Below are 18,757 nucleotides of genomic sequence, written 5' to 3'. Positions count from 1 at the left end.
ATTCCTTACACCTCTCGCAATCTCAAGAGGGAAGTCAGCGGGGTGCGAGTTCTGGATCCTGTTCTCTCATTGCCTCCTTCACCCAACCTGCCCTAGAGCCATCTTAGGAGCAGAGAGCACCTGCCAAAACCAGCAAGTCTTCCACTCCCTTAGACACAGGCAAAGCCCTCCGGTGCCCGAGTGCAATTCTCCAGAAGAAACAAGATGCAAATGGCTGGGAGCAGCGAGAGATTTCCCTTGATAAAAGGCAATTTAGGGTTCTGGGAGTTCTCAGCTGGTGTTCTCTGCAGCCCTACCGACTGGTCGCGGTGGCACCACTAGCCTTGCCGCAGTCCCTGCTGCCACAGGGAAATCACAGCTCCCCTTCTTCACCCCAATTGTAACAACAGACACGCATCCCATACCATATTTGTAGTAAGGGTAACACATACACGTGCCAGGAAGAATAAAACATTTGTGAAGCTAACTACTGACTTGGACACAGTACAAGAGGCCCAAGTGAGACTGAGAAAACTCATATGGGCTATGGAGCCAGCAGCTATTTCAGGTACCTTGAGACTTGAGTGCCTCTTTCAAGAATGTTATTTGGTTTTTGGATTTGGTTTCAAATGTACACTTTCATCCCAGCAACTGCCCGCTGAAGAGGATGCTGTCCTCTGCACACTACTTGCTGGAAATAGATTTTTGTACCTGTTTAAGGTTAAAAAAAAAAAAGAGGAAAAAAGAGTGGCCTCCAAAGAGGATGAAATTACAGCTACGAGAGACTGCAAAACACATATTGAGAATAAGACAGCAAATGCAAAGCACCGTGACATTTTGTTCAGTTGTTGCTACTGTGCTTCTGCTGCCAATAAGGGGAATTTGTGTTCCTGCTGTGGAAACACTTCCTTAATTGCATATATATCCAGCTTTCTGCTTGAGTACTAAAATCTTCACAGGGTGTACCTACAGCTGCTGGATGTCTCCGGCCCTATTACAGCTCCGCTTTATGCACAACAGGGAAGTGAAGCCTCACAGAAGAAACTTCAAAGGCCGAGGTGGACTGCATGGCTCAGATAGTAGCAGATGGAGAACTTTGTTTCATAGAGCCTCAAATTCAAATACAGATCACAGCATCATTAACCAAAAACCACAGTGGCTGCTGTGTGGCCACCAGGAATTGCTGGGCTCCCTTTCCCGCTTGAAAGAGGGGTTCAGAATGGAGGTCTCATGTGTTGGTTGATGCTTTTGGCACCACGTGGGCATGTGGACTCCCCCATCCCCAAACCAACTGGGAGGTGTCTGTTTGGAAACAGCTTTAAATGGGTTGCTTACCAATGTGACGTCTGCAGTTTTTTGGGTGGATGGATAGATAGATAAATAGATGTCTGCTTTCTTCACAGCACAGAGCTATATGTTTTTCAGGATCATTAAGTTCAATAAGGGAACAGGATGTTGGGTGGTGGCTGCAGTCCCTGAGGACAACCCCTTTCCTGTTCTCCCTGAGACCGGCATCGGGCCTATTGTTGTACAGACAATTCCTCTTACCAGTTTTCAAGTATATGGGATTTTGTCCAGGTTACACTTTTCAGTAAAAGAAAAGCATCAATTCTAGAAGCACATGGAAATTCCTGAGCAAAATCCAAGAAAACCTGACCAGACGACTTTTAAGGGACAGCTGGTGTGCACTCTGCAGACTGCATTTTGGAAACACCTCCCTTAAAACATGGGAGTGTCTTAATTCTTTACACCTAAGGTGAGCACTGCATCTGAAGAAGTTACCGCCAGAGGAAGTGACCAAGGCAAACTCTATCGCCGGGTGACTGAGGGTGCTGGTAAGAACCAGGGGCTCTGCTAACTCCTGCCGGAGGTAACTCTTGCACTTCAGGTGCCACAAGGCCTGGTGGCTATAGGGAACAAGAATCAGTTGGTGTTGAAGTAGGACCTGATGGCCTAATCTTGTAGGCTTACAGAATAGTATCTCCAAGACTAGAAGCTATCTTCTCTAAAGGGGAAGATGGAAGGTACACCCAACTACCTCATCAAAAAATGCAGCAAAAAGCTGTCCCCCACATTGCCTATCTTCCAAAAATATGTGGTAAAATGCTGCTTTTTCTGAGTATAGCATGAAGAGGAGAGGTAGTTTGTGTTAGCAAAACCAGCACCCCAGAGCCATCTTTGCCACAAAAAGCAAGCTGTAGAGAGAACAAGCTAGCGGGGTTCAGGTCACTGCTCTTGTAGAAAACCTCCCATTACAACATTTTATGGAGGAACGAGAAACCTGACCATTCTCCAGTCCCACAGATCACCCTTGCCTGCGCCAATCGTACAGCAGCTTAGGAGCATGCTCTGCCCTCACTTGCATCAGCATCAACAGAACTACTCCAGAAAGGAAAAGTATAGGGGTAGATCCCATAGAAAATTCAGGTTTCAAAAAAAAACTCAGTCCTGCAAGAAGAGCTGTGTGTGGCTTTCTGCACTGTGGAAATAAACTGGTAGGAAATGTAAAAATAAGGCCACCTAATAAGCTAGTAGTCAGCATATTTCCCAGGGAAGCACGAGATCCAAACACAAGGCTGTATTCACGCAGGCGGTTGTAACCTACCTCTCTTACTTCTCAAATGAGTTCCCTAACCATCCACCACTAGATTGAGGTGTAAAAAGTATGTAAAAAGGAAGAGAAATGTATGGGACCAGACACTGACAATTACAGAGAGCTTTATCACTTTGGAGAAGGACAGGCCTGCATTGCCAGACCTTACTCAATGGCTCTCCAGGGCAAAAGGAATGAGCGGGCCTCATTCTTTTGGGCTGTGCTCCTTCTGCACACAAACCTGCCCCCGCCTCCCCACTCTTCCTCCCGCTGACAGCCAAAGGCAGTTCTACTGTATGTTGCAAGGCACTGCAAAGGACAGTGTCACTTCCCAGCTAATTAGTATTTGTGGCCACAAACTCCTCTACTCCCCTATCTTAGAGCTCACTTTTCTGCTGGGAATATAAACCACTGCCTCAGCAACACACACCTGCATGGAAATGCATACACATGAACTCCCAATTAAGGGATAATTGCTGCAAAACATAAGTGGCTCTCATGAAACAAAGCAAACAGCGGTCGTATTAATAATCAATTAGATGGAGCAGCCACCTGATGCTGCCTATTTGGAGAAGCCCCCAGCTTCCACCAGCTTTTGCCTGTGCCGGAGCAGCTGAATAAAGTCTGTGTCACAGTCATCTTGACTCGGCAAAACACCCTCTTCTGCCCCTTGACTCAGGAATGCTTGTCCCCTTGCTCTAGTTCCTAATTAAAGCCATGAACATGGATAAATATCCCATCCAGTTTTAAACCCAACTGGGTCACCAAACGGTATGTTGCACCCTGTTTTGCAATTAGACCACTCTGTGAAACACCTCAATTATAACTAAAGAAACAACTATCTCCTTGTTAAAGGCACAGCAAATCACACATTTCAATGCAAAAGTTCATCTGGCAGCTTACGGTATATTAACCAATCCTACATCTCATTGATGTTTTGATCTATAACCTATCACAATGAGCTAATTTGATGTGACTTGGTGTCTCTAGCTATAGTTTATTATGTGCTATACAATGCTGGCATCTTTCAAAGAACAAATTAACTGAGCTAAGGGGTTAATTGCTAGTAACTCTGCCATTACTGTTGGAGCGTCGCAGAACAGGACCCTTCCTGCCTTCTCAGGTTAGGCTTGAAAAAATGCACACACAGAATAGAGGGGAATTGAAATGGATGTTTCTGATGACACCAGGGAGCTGCATCTGTCTGATCTCCGCTGAGCACCGGCAGCTCCCACCGGCCCTGGCAGGTCAGACTGCTTATCTCACCACCTTATCCTATCCCTCCCCACTGAGGAAAAGCAGAAGGCAGGGAAGCGTGGAGCTAGGGCAGTGTGTTGTGGTGTTGTTTGGTTTTATGTCCATTCCTTTTTTTTTTTTTCCACAGCAGGAATATGTGAGTTTGCCCCTTCACCCCTCAGCTATGTATGGAAACCTCAGTGTAACAGCACCTGCGCTGATCCTTCTGCTGCTTGCTTGGGCCAGGTATAGGGAAAGACAAAGCATTTACCTGGGTGTTTCAGAACCTGTAGGTAGGTTCAGCTTGATATTGGCTATAAAACAGAGTGGGGAGGCATGCCACGGTGCAGCTGGGGCTGATGGGCATATGGCCACAGAGAAGTTGATCTGGTTCTCCCAGTGACTGAGCAAACCCTCAGTTCCTTACCTGGTCCCAAATGAACAAGCAAGACGTACTTGGATTTGACCTCAGGCCACGAGACTGGTGTATTTTAACACGCTATCTTCTATTTGGATCTTGGGCTTTTTTTTAGTGGCTGTGATCTGAGCCTACTCTAATGCTCGGCATGTCCTCGTGGATCTGAGGGACTGGTAAGTGCTGCTTTAAAAGCTTTGCCTGCCCATCTCTGTCTTTGTCCTTCTTGCCCTCTGGAGCAGCTGTACGCTTCTATGTGGCTCAGTTTTTCAATCATAGTAAGATCTGCACTAGCATTGATCCATAAGAGCTTGACACAGTTAATTGCAATTAAATAGGCTGGGAATTATAAGACTAAATTCCCCAGCTACTGAAAAGAAGACCGAATGTATCCCTGAGCATGGTAGTTCGCACCACTTTGAAATACCAAGAAAAAAAAATAATGAAGGGGGAGAATAAAATCAAAGAGAAAAAGCAAGGGGAAGGCTCCGTGTGCCTGCCCTCCAGCATTACATTACACTGAATGTGTACAGTATCACAGTGTAAGCTTTTCTTCCTCTGTTTTGGCGTTAAAGCCGGTTACTACTTCAGAAGGCAATAAGTGGAAAAAAACCCCAAACCAAAAGAAAACACGGTGCCCAGAGTGGGAAGAGTCTGAGGTACACGCTCACCAAAGCGTTTGGAGATGCTGCTCACAGCTGCAGCATATGCATTACCCTATGCTGCTTTCAACAAGATGGAAAAAAGCCTCAGCCTTCTGCCTGCCTTCTCCCAAGTTCTTTCTTACTTAGTTACCTGCACCATCATATCAGAAAGTTCTCCGAACAAATAAACGAAGTCTTAAACACAGAACCCATTCATCTCTAAATTAAAATAATCATGTAATCCTTCAACCCACCAAGTTACCTTTTATCTTTCCATTTTTTTTAAATTTATCTTACCAGCTTCAGCAAGTGGCTGTAATAAAGTGTCACATTAAGGTATTCATATTCATTAGTGTTCAGGTCTTTGTTCTTTTAATAGTGTTGGAAAGGATCTACAAAGAGGCTGTATTAGGCGGCTGTCCAATCTGGGTGTTTGATCTCCTTCTGACTTCAAAAGTCAGGAGAGGAAAAAATCCAACACTGAGAATGGTTCTTTTGAATGTCAGATGGGGAGTATACGATTTCTGAGCCTGCCAAGTGTTAATTGGTGTCTGCCCTGACCACGGTACAAATAAGATTCAGAGCCAGTTAATGTAGAGTCATGAATCTCGGCTATTGACAGAGCGAGCCAGAATACTAGAAGGCAGGAAAAAGTGCAATTATTACGAGAGCAGCTCACAGAGGATCTTTTCAGAGATCACTTCCACGCGTCATGTTAAATCATGCTGTTTGGGTCCCAGCCGCCCGACTGGGCATTACAGACCCTTCCGAGGGAATAACCAGACTGGCTGCTGAAATTTCAGAGGTGCTTGTGACATTGCATTCAAACAAACTACCCATCATCATCAATCTCCGTTTCTAGCAAAGGTAATGAAGTTCCCCAGTACTACCCTGCACCTCCAGAACAACATATCCTGTTGCAAAGACTCTGGTCGTGGCACAGCGGCAAGTTGATTTGATGCAAAGAAGCATCAGAAAAGAAAATAAAAAATTGCGGCTAAGTTCCTGAGGAAAGCCAAGTGGTTAGTATTACAGTTGTCAGCAAGCTGGCTTGGCAGACCTAAATGCTCTTTACAGTTTTGGGGATCTTAACAGGAAAAGAAAACAGCCTACTGAAAAAGAAAATGGGAAAAATCTTCTATGCTAATTATTCCTTCTGATGTTTGTGGACACGTTTCTGCAATTCTGATTAAATCTAAACTTGGGTTAGACGGGGAGGTAACACTTTAAGCTTCATCTCCTGAGAAATCAGTCATCAGCGCTGACTGACAACCACTTTGCTACTTAGCCATGACAGTCTAACTTATCCTAATGCAAATTGGCAACAGTTTCTTCTGTGCGTGGCAGAGGAAAACCGAGGAGAATTCAGATAGGGGAATTACCGTCATTAACAATCAATTTTTCTCTTAAGAGCCGCAGCGGATTTAGGATTTCAGAGGCCCCCCCTGTGACTCAAAGACCACCCCCCTCCCATGAGCAACGAGTCTGAAGCTGGAGCCACCACCGCGCTTAGGCAAACTCTTGTTCACAGGGACACCCGCCGCTGTCGGCGGGCACAGATTTTGCCGAAGGGTGGGCTCGCTCCTGCCAGGTGGAGGGCAGGCGACCCACTCCGGGGTTACTTAACTACCAGCAAGAAAACCAGACAAGCGCCTGAAGATGGATCGTTAGGCGGACGCATACCCTACTTGCCCCCACCCCACGCTGCTTCACCTGGGAGCCTGTGCTGGACCACGGCTCACCCTCTTGTGCCAGGCTGGCCGGCTGGGGCACACGGAAGCATGTCCACAAAGGTGAGGGAAATATAATCTGGCAAACTAAAAATTAAAATGTCTTTATACTATGCTTGAAAGGTGCCTCTCAGAATAAGTGAAATGTTGTTTCTTTTTTTTTTTAAAGGAGAAGGAAAGACAGTAGGCTGGTATTAATATGCTCCACCAGTTACGTGTCCTTTGGATGTCAGATATAACTGTGATTTTTGAAAGGGAAGAACAAATTGAAACCAAACTGCCTGCAGCTCTGCCCAGCAAGGCACCATAATCCGAAGCCATTAATCAGTTCCCAATCAATCTTGTCTACCAGCAGCAGTCAGTCAGCTCTCCATTACCACCCATTCATCATGCCGTGCCCCAGCTCACTGCACCATTAGCCACCGATCGGGCCTTAGTTAGGATGTCCAAGTGCCGGGACACTGCTCTTGCTGCTCACCTCGGCTACTGGGATGCCTTCGGGGGGACGGCACTGGAGCAGGACCTCTTGCTCCAGGGACACTTCTTTCCCCAAGGGCTCCTGCTCGAAAGTTTTCCGGAGATCTGGGGAGGCAGAAGAAGAAGAAAAAGAATTAGTATTAGTAGCTGGTCGTATAAATTATATTTGATTGCCATACTGTATAAATGCGAGGGATCTTTCTAAACAGAGAAAATAGCATTTCTGCTCCCTGGAAATTGAAGCACTTAAAAAAGACCAGGACATGTTTTCACTTCATTCCAACATTAAGCGGTCAAAGGTTTCATAGTGGATTTATTATTTATATTGTGGTAGAGCACGTGAACCCAGCCAGGATCGAAGGCCTCACTGTGGAAAGTCATGTCCAGACACAGAACAAAAAGCAAAACAAGTCCCTTCTTCAGATAATTCACGTTTGGTAAACTATGCCAGTGAAGCACTGAAGAAAGTTATACAAAATTAAGTAAACCTGTAAAACTAAAGCACGTAAGCTGAGTTGCCTTAAACTCATGGATGTCAGTGTTTGCGCTACGATTTGATATACTTTTAGTTTATAAGCATTAACTTTACAGCTTTAGCTAATTTTTCTTCACTTTATCATTATCCCTGTAGCACTAAATAGATAATAATAATAATAATCATAATCTGGAGCTGGACTGTGCTTGGATCCTGGCACAGCAGCACAGAAATGTGGCAGGCAGAGGGGGCACCGAATGCGCCTCCAAACATTGGACCGGTTCATCAAGCTGTGAGCTCTGGCTTTTTTGTATGCTCCTGTAATATCTTTGTGTTGGTGGTAAAATGCAATTCAGAACTTCCCTCCTTATCACTGGCTCCGTATTTCCGCCATGGAGTGGCACCCTCTCCGCTGTGCCAGGGAGGACGGGGTTTTGGAGAAAAGAGCATTCAGCCCCAGTAGCGACTGGGGATATTTCTCCCTGCTGCAAATGGACACAGGGCCATATCTGAGAGCTGGCCTGACTTTAAAAAAAAAAAAACAAACTTGCAAAAAAAGTTATTTTTATTTTAGTTTTTGTTCTGAAGTCAGACCAGTTCCCTATGCCAGCTCACAGCAAGGCTGCACAAATACTTGTGTCATATTGGAAACAAGTCATATGGGAACAATTTAAAAGCCAAATATTTCACATTTTGAAGCCATAAAATGCAGCTGTGCTGGAAAACAGATCACTGAATTGAACCAGTTTACAAATAAACCATCCAAAGAGTTATTTTTCTTCTAGATTACCTCCAAGGTCTGATTTACAGCTGACCCCAGCAGGAACTGCATCAGCACTACCAAAAGGCAAAAATCTGGGGCAGGCAAACGCACAGATGGAAAAGGAGATGGGGTATCTGCCATCAAAATCAGCTGTAGCCTGTATTGGGCAAGTGTGGTTGCTCAACTACCTGGAATTAAATGTCAATCTAATTGTGGAAAAGCTCTGGCATAGCTGGAGATACTGATTTTAACTTAAGCTGATAGTGGGGTGAACTTCTAATGTCCTTAAACCCATGCATTTCCCTAGGAAAACCGAGGCATCTCTGTTCTTCCCCTGCACTGCAGGCACAAGAGGAGTGACCCCAACCCCCACTCCCTCTCCACCACGGGCATTCCTTTCCCCTCCGGCACACAGGGCAGGGATGCTGAGAGCCCCTCTGATGGGACGGGATTTATCGCCACAGTTCAGGGCACAGAAAGATAAGCTTTGGCAGCTCCTCCTGTGGCCATATAAGAAATTACTGCCTCCAGCTGTCTGCTTGTTTGGGGGTTACCCTCTGTTGAAAGGAAGCACATGCCAACGTCACAGCTACCTCACTACAAAATCCTCCATTTTAATCTCAGTTGTTCATGAAGAGGGCTTTAACCTCCGACACCGGGTAACTTATGGCAAAAAGGAGGAGCAAACATCTGGAAATGATAATTTCTTAGGATGACATGCCAAGCTTCACCAGATTGTGCCTGTCAGCATCCTTGTCACACTGGAGTTATTCCAGGCCAGTGAGGCTCGTTCATGTGAGAGCAACCACAGCAAGACAACTGACCAGATCAGGTCAGTCTCTGATACCTGTACTGAGCTCCCACTGCGTTGCCAGCTCCAGCATCACCAGCCCACCAGCTTCATCCCACGCTCTCTGACAGGGGGACACAGAGGTTGTACAGCTTAATTCGAGTAAACCTAAAACCCTACAGGTGCCCGGTGGGTGGGAGTCATTCCAAGGACAATATGCTGAGTTTTGGCCTGCTGTACTTCTGCATGTTAAACACAGAGATGAGCAGCTCTTTCAGGAGCTGGTGGGTTTCTCAGGATGTGACATTATTCCTTTGGCCCAGGCTTGATAGGTACCCCGAGCACACGTAACACCAGGTTCATACAGTTTGCTTTAGATTAGCAAACACTGCTAGCAGTAACTATATGATCATATAGTTCCACAGGTATTTCCAAAGGAAAAGAATTACCTCCACATCAGGTACACCCTAGCGCATCTATCAGGTACACATATATGCATGGTACAGACAATTATAACAGATGTATTGTGCTCTAATACCATGGCTGAGGATAAATGAGAAAGTTACCGTGCTGGTAATGGAAGCATATAAGCACAGTAATAACTAGTACATTAATAATAGTTTCAGGTGTTCAGATACAGAGGGATGAAGACAGTGAAGGCTGATTAGATAGATAATAATCTGAGATTTTTCCTTGACACATTGATTTACTGTCCTGCCTACCTTCCTGAAACATTAATAGAGCTCTGAAGTTCTTCACAGCCTCACGTGCACAATAATCACCTCTCATAAAGCGCTTGCCTTTAAAAAAAAACCCAAATTTTAATGCATACAGAAGTAAATAGCATTAGTCTAGGAATGTGCAATAACAATAAAAAATCCCGCTTTAACCTCTTCATTATCAACACCTGGAATTGCTGGGTAGGAACAGCCCCTTTTCCCTGGGAAGCGTTGCAGTGGCGCTGCAGCAGGTGAGACAAATCCTGTGGGATTCTGAGCGGGACCCCGGCTCCCCCGGCTGCCCCCCGCCCGCGCGGCCCCTTCCTGTGTGCAGGCGCTTTAACGGCGCCATTGGATGCGAGCGGGTCAATGATCCACAAACTAAAAATACACTAAGTCGAGGCCTTGAAATAATAGACAGTAATGTTCTCAAAGGAGCCATTAGATACTATTGAGTAAACGATACTAATTTGGGGGCGGGGGGGTAGAAAAAGGACGTAATTGTATATTTACAAGATTGCGAGCTCTTATACTCTATTCTGTTGGCTCCCCTCCACGTGTTTCCAACTTCATCCCACCAGAACTACCCACCACTTCCCACCGCAGCCATGCCACCTACAAATAGCTACAGATGTTGTCTGCGCAGGGCAGGTTTTACCTAAGCAAGCATAAGGTTTGCTGGTTGTAAGAGACAAACAAGTTAACAAAGTGCGTTTTTAAAGTAATGAAGAAGCAGAGGGCCTGGACAAAGAACTTTGTCACCTTCTCTAACTATCACGGAACACCCTGCTGGGACGGCACTGGGTTGTGAAATGACTGTTTTTTTCTATGGCCTTTGCAGTATGATTTCTGTGGAAAACAACGATGCCCTTCTAATTCTTCAATCTTCAGCTTCCTTTGCCATTTAACAATTATAGTCATCATGGCAACTTCACACTCTTGACCAGGAGTGGGTGAGCTTGCTAATGTACTGAGGGACTTTGGATCTTTTCCAAGCAGAGCATTTTCAATAACATTTTTCACTTTTTCAAGGTGTCACGTAAGTTACGATTGCTTGCAAGCAAGGACAGAAGGGATACATTTTCCCAGAGAGTGGTAAAAGACGAATAAAATACATCCCATTAAAAAAAAAAAAACCCAGAAAAAAAGTTTTAACAATCTTCAGAAAATATGCCTGAGAAAGCAAAACAATAAAACATTTGATCCATTCTGGGTCAGGACCTCTTTGTCTGTGAAGAGGCAGTGTGAATTATTAAAGCCTGGGGTCGGCAGCAGCCCTGTTAATGTGACGCTGAGAGAGAGCCTTCTCTACCCTCACCTTCAATAGGGAGAGACACAAGAGAGAGGCAGTTGCACTTTCTTTCCATTATTATTTTGGTAATACAGAATAACCCCTGATTGGCTGTGTTAGCAATACTCTTCCTTCCCTTACAGAGGTAATATTGCTGCCACAGCTCATCTCTTCTGGAGCGCAGCGAGCCCCGGTGGACAGCGATGTTTTTCTCACCAGCTCTCTCTCACGTCTTTCACCCAGCTGCAGGTGGGGATGTCACCACCAGGCTCAGGGGACAGCCCGCAGCCCCATCAGGCATTTTCCTCCGCCTCTAACTTCCCTTCAGGGCTGTCTTCATAGAAAGAAACCGGGAAGAAAAATTAAAATTCTGGTCTGCCGCTTTCATCCAGGCTCTATTTTCTTTACTAAAGCGTAGTCTTAGTAAATTCAGAGGGGGTTCTTGTGGCATGTATCGCAGCACATTTACAGCATACTTAAGACGAGACTTTCCTCCAAGGCTCCTGAAATACTCCTGCACAACCCTCTCCGGTAAGGACAGATGGCTGCTTTCAGAGCTGCATTGAAATGAGAGAATTTCCACAAGCATAAAACTGAAATAGTGTAACGGGAAATCAGAATCTCAGTGTACACCGTATTGGTGGTTTAATTTATAAATCGCTGTGCTTTTTGGGGAGAGGGGCACTAGCCCTTAGTTTTGATGCACTGCTAAATGAATTCCTTGCATTTTTAGCTTACAAACCACTCAGAAGTTGCATTTTTGCCTGCTAAAGGTGACAGTTTCTACAGGAACCCATGACATTTCCCCACTTCCTTTTCTACCTGTCAACTTCTAAGAAAGAGCATAGAATGACCCTATTCTTTTTTTTTTTTTTTTAAATCAAATGTATTTTATGTCTTTGCTGTTCTGGGTTTTATTGTGATGGGTGGGTGGGTGAAACTTTAAGGATATCTTTTATCATTTCTGAGAAATGTGATAAGAGGCAGACCAGACGCCTTCAAGGCAGTGCTAATGCAAGGGTGACTAATGAATGAGCATGAAAAACGGACACTTGTCAGCCAGGAATTAGATGTAAACCAGAAACGAACAGAACAATGCAGCATTACTGTCAGGGAAAGATGGATTTCTGCCCTTGGTAGACCTTAAAGACTCTGTGCTCCTTCTAGTAACTCCAACATCAACTTTCTTCTATAACAAACAATTCAAAAAATGAGCAAGCATTAAGAGCACAGAAAAAAAAAAAAACACATTATTTTCTATCCAACTTTCACACAGAATCACAGGATGGTAGGGGTTGGAAGGGACCATATTAACTATGGCCATTGAGAGAAGTACGTTTGGTGTGTGCCTTCAGAGAAATAAGGTTTTAAGAATGTAAAAAGACTTTCACAAGAAGTACATATTTCCATATAGAAGATAACTTGCTGTATATGGGTATGTATATATAGTCATCCATATAAAACTGAACAGGTCATAAGCAAAAAATGCAATTAAAACACCAGATAAAAAAGGAATATGGCTTGGTATTATTTTATCCATTATTAGAGGATCAATAGGTAGCCAAGCTCTCCACTTCAAGTCTACGTCCTACCATTGAGAGTGTTCTCAAGAGGCAAGGTTCAACGCTGTTTTAATTTCACCTAGCCTACTGAGAAATACCCAAACAGAAAAATAACAGTGTAAAAAGAGTGGGAAAATGCCACTGATGTTCTACAAAATGAAAAAGGATCCACTTGCTTGCAACATCTCACTGCATTTATTCCCAAACTTGAATGACTGGTGCTGAGTTAGAGAAACATGACTAATATTGTAAAACTGACCCATTCCTCTTCCATCACTGTCCACGATGCAGGTGGAGTTAACAGACACCTTTTTCTGCAAAAAAGGCATTAGAGAGTGAATTGCAATTCTAAGTGTAAGAAACCATGTACTATCAGGCATACTTTGGCCTCTCTTTTCTGTTCACAGCTGAGTTTTGTGTGGGGATCAATCACACTGGTGGGTAAGTAATGGAAAGGTTAGGTACAAAAAAATCTTTTTTTTTTTTTTTTTTTTCATTTTGTCCTTGTGTGGTTCCAACCCTCCGTTGTTAATTAGCTTAAACCAGATTTCCACTGAGACAGTCACAGGAGTGTCATCAGTCTGTAGCCCAGGGGATCCCTCTGAAGCCTCTATCAACCGCTGCTGTAAGTGTGGCGCCTCGCCCTGCGGCATCCCCGGCTGCATCAGCCGCACGCTGGGTGCTGATCAAAGCCTCCTGCCCTCCTTCGGTGCGCTGCTGCTCAGGGGATGAGACTGCGGTGGCACAGGGCTGCGCTCGCAGCTGGCCCAAGCATCAACGGTTGGAGCTGAGGACAGAGGAAATAACACCTCGAAACCTCATCTTAATGCTCCGTACACAACTCTGTGCCACTTTCCTTCTCTGGATGGGCTGTTTCACATCTGGCCGGCCCTAAGGACAAATGCTGTGGCACCACGAGGCTGCCCCAGCCACCTTCTCAACCTGGAGAGGAACATCAGGGACGGTGGAGCTTCCTCCTTTCCAAAGATGCCTGGCAGCCCACAGCTTGGGCTGAGCTTGTCCAGATCCCTCCAGTGGCCCGGGGAGCGAGGCCTCGGGCTGCCATCCCACCCAGCCAAGAATCCACATCAGCTTTGGTCACCGTGCAGCTGATGGGGACTGAGGCAGACCTTTTGGAAGTGCACAACATGTTTTGGGGACACAGGCTGCTACCTTGCTGACCTGAGGTACTGAAGGAGGTAATGAACACCCAGGCTACAACCTGCAAGACGCTTTGCTGGAGCCAGGACCTTGTCTCCTCTTTTGTTCCTTACGTATTTACAGCCTGAGCAAACGGGAGGTGCGCACCTGCCAGCCCCTCATTCTGTCGATGGCATCTTCAGCCAGCTGGGGACAACGCTGCACCACGATGACTCCTCGGAGCCTCACCGCCTGCACGCCTACAGAAAAAAAACATTTTTTTCCCCTTCTCTCTTCAGCTCTAAGCTAGTTCAGCCAGGTGCTGGTCAGACAAAACACCCTTCTGCAACAGTTTCCACGTGGGTATGTTTATAATGAAGAACGACCCACTCAACACATTTGGTATTGATACAACTATAAAAAATACAAGCAAGCGAACTTTATCAAGAATTCACTGAGCAGATGGATTCCCAGGTGTACATCGATCGCACTGTTCTCCTCCTCTTATATTTTCGCTTAATAGTTCGATATTTCTTGTTTTTCTTTGTAAGCTTAACCTGCAAACTATCTTATAAACTTAATTTTATTCACTACTTTATTTGGTGATTGAAGATGGAATCCAAAGTTCTTGTTTTTTAAATAAATCTAAACGTAAAGTTCAAATGACCTAACCTCAACAGGTGCCTTTCTAGATGACAGATACACTAAAGACACTAAAGAAGACATTAGTAACACCAAGTGCACATTGCAATTCATATGTAGAATTGAATTTACAACACACTGAAACAGGAAATAACTCTTATAAATGTGGTATTTTGTTGTTGTTCTGATGCACTAATCGGACTCACACAGCTGTCAGGTCACTACCAAAATACACACACAATTTTGTTAACTTCCTGACTGCATCTATGTGTCATCACCAGGCACTAAGCAGACTCTACTGAAAAAACGATCATTTCTTAGACCTGACAGAGTAGGTAGGATATTCTCAAGGCTCCTACTGAGGGATTAAATTCATATAAATTCAGTAAAGGGGCTTCCTTTTGTTTTTTTTTAAGAAACGTTAACAGTGAAGTCAAGTCCATCTTAATTTATAAAGTCTTAGCTCTTTATTCCAAAGCAATGTGGTATGTATTTATTACTTTTGCAACTGCATCTGTAAGTTTGGGAGTCTGTCAAGCCTGCTGACTTGGGAAGCGGTAGAGAAACATGCCTATATCAGAAGCAAAAGCAGAGCGGTAGTATCAAATATGTTAAATGCTCAGTTAACTTCTCTGCTGCCCTTTCTGTCATCTGCCGCTCTCCCTTCAGTAATCTCAGCTCAAGACCACGTGCCTCAGTTATCGCTTTATTAACTACAAGCAGCAGATATTAATTAGCAGAAGCTTAAATGGTACACAAGGAAGGAATTACGGTCCTATCTGCTAACTCTCATACACACTTATCAAACTACACAAAACACGTTTGGGGGTTATTTTTTAATGCCACATATCCTGGACAAACCTTCCTATAAAAACTTTCCAGTGATGCCCTTCCCAGCTCGCTCGCCTTATCTCGACATCCACCCAACTCTGTATCTACTGCAACGTGCTGTAATGCTTTGGTGGCTACAGGAACATGTCCTTACAGCGTTGCTTGGATTAGGTTTGTGAAGAGAGGGAAGAAAGGCACTGCAGCAACGTAACGCGGAGCATGGGCCCCAGTACTAAAAGGTGAGATAACTCAGTGTCAGTAAAGAATCTGTGACTTTTTTTTCATATCTGTTTCTTTGTACGACTGCATACCCCTTGTAAGTGGAGATAAACCATCAGGTGAACGAGTCTACTTTCTGTACTGCATTTATCTTATCAGTATACAGTATCTGACATGCATAAATTAGCTACATTCCTTTGAAAAAATGTCTGGGGGGAAAAAAGGCTTTTAGATAAGTATGTAGGAAACTAATATCAAATTATACAAAAGATTAACAAGCACAGTTCCTTACTACCTCAGGGCTTTTTAAAATGATTTTTTTTTTTTTAATTCTGCCTTTAGGTAATTAATATAGGAAAAGAAGACAATATTCACATTCATTAGACCAAAAAAGATCAGGTAACAGAAATTATGGAGAAAGCTGCTATTTTCTTATAGGTTTTCAACAAATCCAAAACCAGGCAGCAGATTTAAGGCTATATTTTCTCAAGGACAGCCCGGGTTAACATCATGAAGTCAGTGAGGCTACAGCCACACCAAACTGGAGCAAATGAAAAGTGAGGCTGCTTTACACGCATGGGCTCAGAGCAATTTGTCTGAGCCGCCCCTTTATTATCTGATCTAAAAATTAGGTCAAATCCTGCAGCTATTGTTTAGTCTTTATCAGATGTATTTTCCAGTGGGTTTAACTCTACTCTCGGTTACACAGGCTCAGGCCTCATTCATTCTTTTAACAGGAATTTTGCCCTGTTAGGTTTTAGCTGTTCAGTGACATCAGTCTCGTTACATAAAACTCACATTAAAATTTTATATTGGGCTTGGGTTTTTTTCAGCCAAAGATAAAGCTACCCAAACCCCCTCCTTCCTCCCTCCAGAAAAGTAACTTTTTTTTAATTGAGCAGAAAAAATGTATCAAAACATATTAGTGACTCCTAGTGCTCCTGATAGGATGTGCCTAGAATAAATAAGAAATGTGTGAATAAATAGAAAATGCGTTTTAGCACTTTCATGGGCCAATATCTCAGAAAATTATATCCTTCCAGCTCCACCAAGGCACACATTAGGTGTCCCTACTTTGTTAGTTACTGAGATATCTACAATGGCAAAGTGAAAATTAATCCCAACAAATCTCCTATTTTAAGAGGTTGAAATGCTCAGCTGTTCTCACGGGGAGACCAATGCCTCGGGAAGATGAATCCCATGAAATAGGAAAGAAGCTGAAAATAATGATGTTTCTATCACCTATTGTTCCTCCTCCTTTTCAGAAACAGCCTGCACAGAAGGGAGTGATTTCCCACCATACTCATCATCCAAGAGTGTAACGATGAGATGCCGTTAAATGCCCTGAACACTTAGAGAAGCCAGGATGTTGGCTTTAGACTCAGACTCTTTTCCTGTTTATATTGCTAGCATGGGCAGCCTTTGAAAACCAGCAGCATCTTCACTCCGTATTTATAGATTACTCCCTTCCTGAATAACTGAAGCTCTTGGCCGGAGCGATGTTGCAATTGATTTTCACAGAGAACTTTCATTGACTAGGTTGTTATGTACTTTCTGACACATGCCTGACCCTGCATTAAACAAATACAAGCCGTTTTTCCAGGATGCACATTTTTCACACTTTCAAATTACTTTTCAGTTAATTCTATTACACGCTCAGTGAACAGAGATGTTGAATGCTATTTTTTTTGTTTGTTTTAATGGAGTGCAGCTCCAGCCCTTGAGAGGACACAATTATTCCAGTATAAGGCCAGTGAGGATAAGGGAGAAAAGAGAGAATGAGGAGGAGAAAAGGAGAAGGAGAAAGAGGAGGAGGAGGAGAGAAAGAGGGAGAGGGACAAGGAGAGGAGCTTTTCTTAATGTGTGAGGTATGGCTAGTTGTTTTACAGCTGTACCTGTTGAGAAGAAATCACCAGGTTCTGGTATTAAAATAAATAATAATATAACTTAAGCAGAGCACTTTACATGCTCCATTTACCCCACACCTCTCACAAAGGTGTCAGTGCTCACTTTTTGTACCAATTAAAAGTGAAGACTCCACTTGTGGTAAACACACAACTACAGCTGCAGACAGAGCTGGAGAGATGCACTCTTCTGCCCCTGTTAAATTTTGGGACGTCCTTGATTTTCTAGATTGATAAATACTGCATGGACCCTACCTTGCATCCCAAACTCATGGCACATTGTGTAGCCATCAGAATTCTTACCAGCTGTGTTTAAAGTTTAGATAGGAAACAACTGTTATATTGCCAGTACAGATTCAGTCCTCTCAAGTCAAGGCTGTGAATACAGACAAACACCGGTATATCTGAGTCCACAGTTTGAAACGGGGATCTTGTTGATCAAATAGCATGATAAAGTAAGGCATATACCCAACATCATATGTCTGAGTTCCTAAAAAAATTGTCCTGAGTTACCTGAGAAATTTATAAAAATCTGTGAGACTGAAAATGGACAATTTTGCAGACAATGTGCTTTTGCTGCTGTTGGAAAATCTGGAGTGTGAAGGCCCAACACTTCAACCCTTAATCCCAAGGGGTCTAAGTGATTTGCCTGTGTCACAGTTGCCCAAGACTCCCAAATTCAGGAACAAGAAGTTAAAAAAAAGTCACTAAAATACAAAGCCATGTTTAAGTTACAGGCACATAAAACTCCCTGGAATTTATTTAACTAGACTGTTCTAAAAAAAACCCACCAAGACTCTAGAAAAATCACTGAAGTGATTGTTCCTCTCTCTCCAAAATATGGTAAGAAAAAGAAGCAAACTTTATATTATGAGTGCCTTCAATAGAAATTTGGACACCTGGGAAGAAATGTCAATTGATATAAAATAACTTGCATACACATACAATGATTATGTGTTATACAGAAATAAGGTGCATAGGTATGGCAGTATACAAAAGTTACTTAACCATCAACTGAAATACACTCAGACTTCTAAACTGCATTAATTTAATGGTCCTCTGACAAGGGCTAACTGGCAGGACATGAAAATCTACTTAATGAGTTAACTTAGGAGTCGTAATCTAAAAAACCTGTTCAAACATTGCTAAGCCTCTCTGAAGTGCTGACTGCTTAGAAGAAAAAAAAAAAAAAACGAAATCGATCTCCTTTGGTTAAGTACAGAAAGAGAAGATCCTCAAAGTCTTGAAAAGTTTCCTGCAACGGGAAAGCACTATGCACACACGTAATGGTGTTTCTAGTTTTGCAGGAAGACTGTACAATAATTTTAGCTCCCCTTAGCCCTGGGG

The 18,757-nt window shown here is 43.6% G+C and overlaps 1 protein-coding gene across 2 annotated transcripts in view; it reads right to left on the bottom strand.

Annotated features, from left to right (window-relative positions):
• UNC5C (unc-5 netrin receptor C) overlaps nucleotides 1-18,757 on the bottom strand; it is a gene marked incomplete at both ends in the record, with an annotated part of 259,193 nt that overhangs the window by 51,010 nt on the left and 189,426 nt on the right. For both annotated transcript variants that reach the window (XM_082482034.1, XM_082482035.1), the window contains one exon: nucleotides 7,076-7,179. In XM_082482034.1, coding sequence (XP_082338160.1) covers nucleotides 7,076-7,179 — 104 coding nt within the window. The remainder of the gene's footprint in view (nucleotides 1-7,075; nucleotides 7,180-18,757) is intronic.

Source organism: Vanellus vanellus, assembly GCF_965231255.1.
Source record: "Vanellus vanellus genome assembly, chromosome: 4".
Lineage (NCBI taxonomy): Eukaryota > Metazoa > Chordata > Aves > Charadriiformes > Charadriidae > Vanellus > Vanellus vanellus.
Note: the sequence above shows the minus strand (reverse complement) of the source record. Positions and strands in the feature narration are given on the sequence as shown.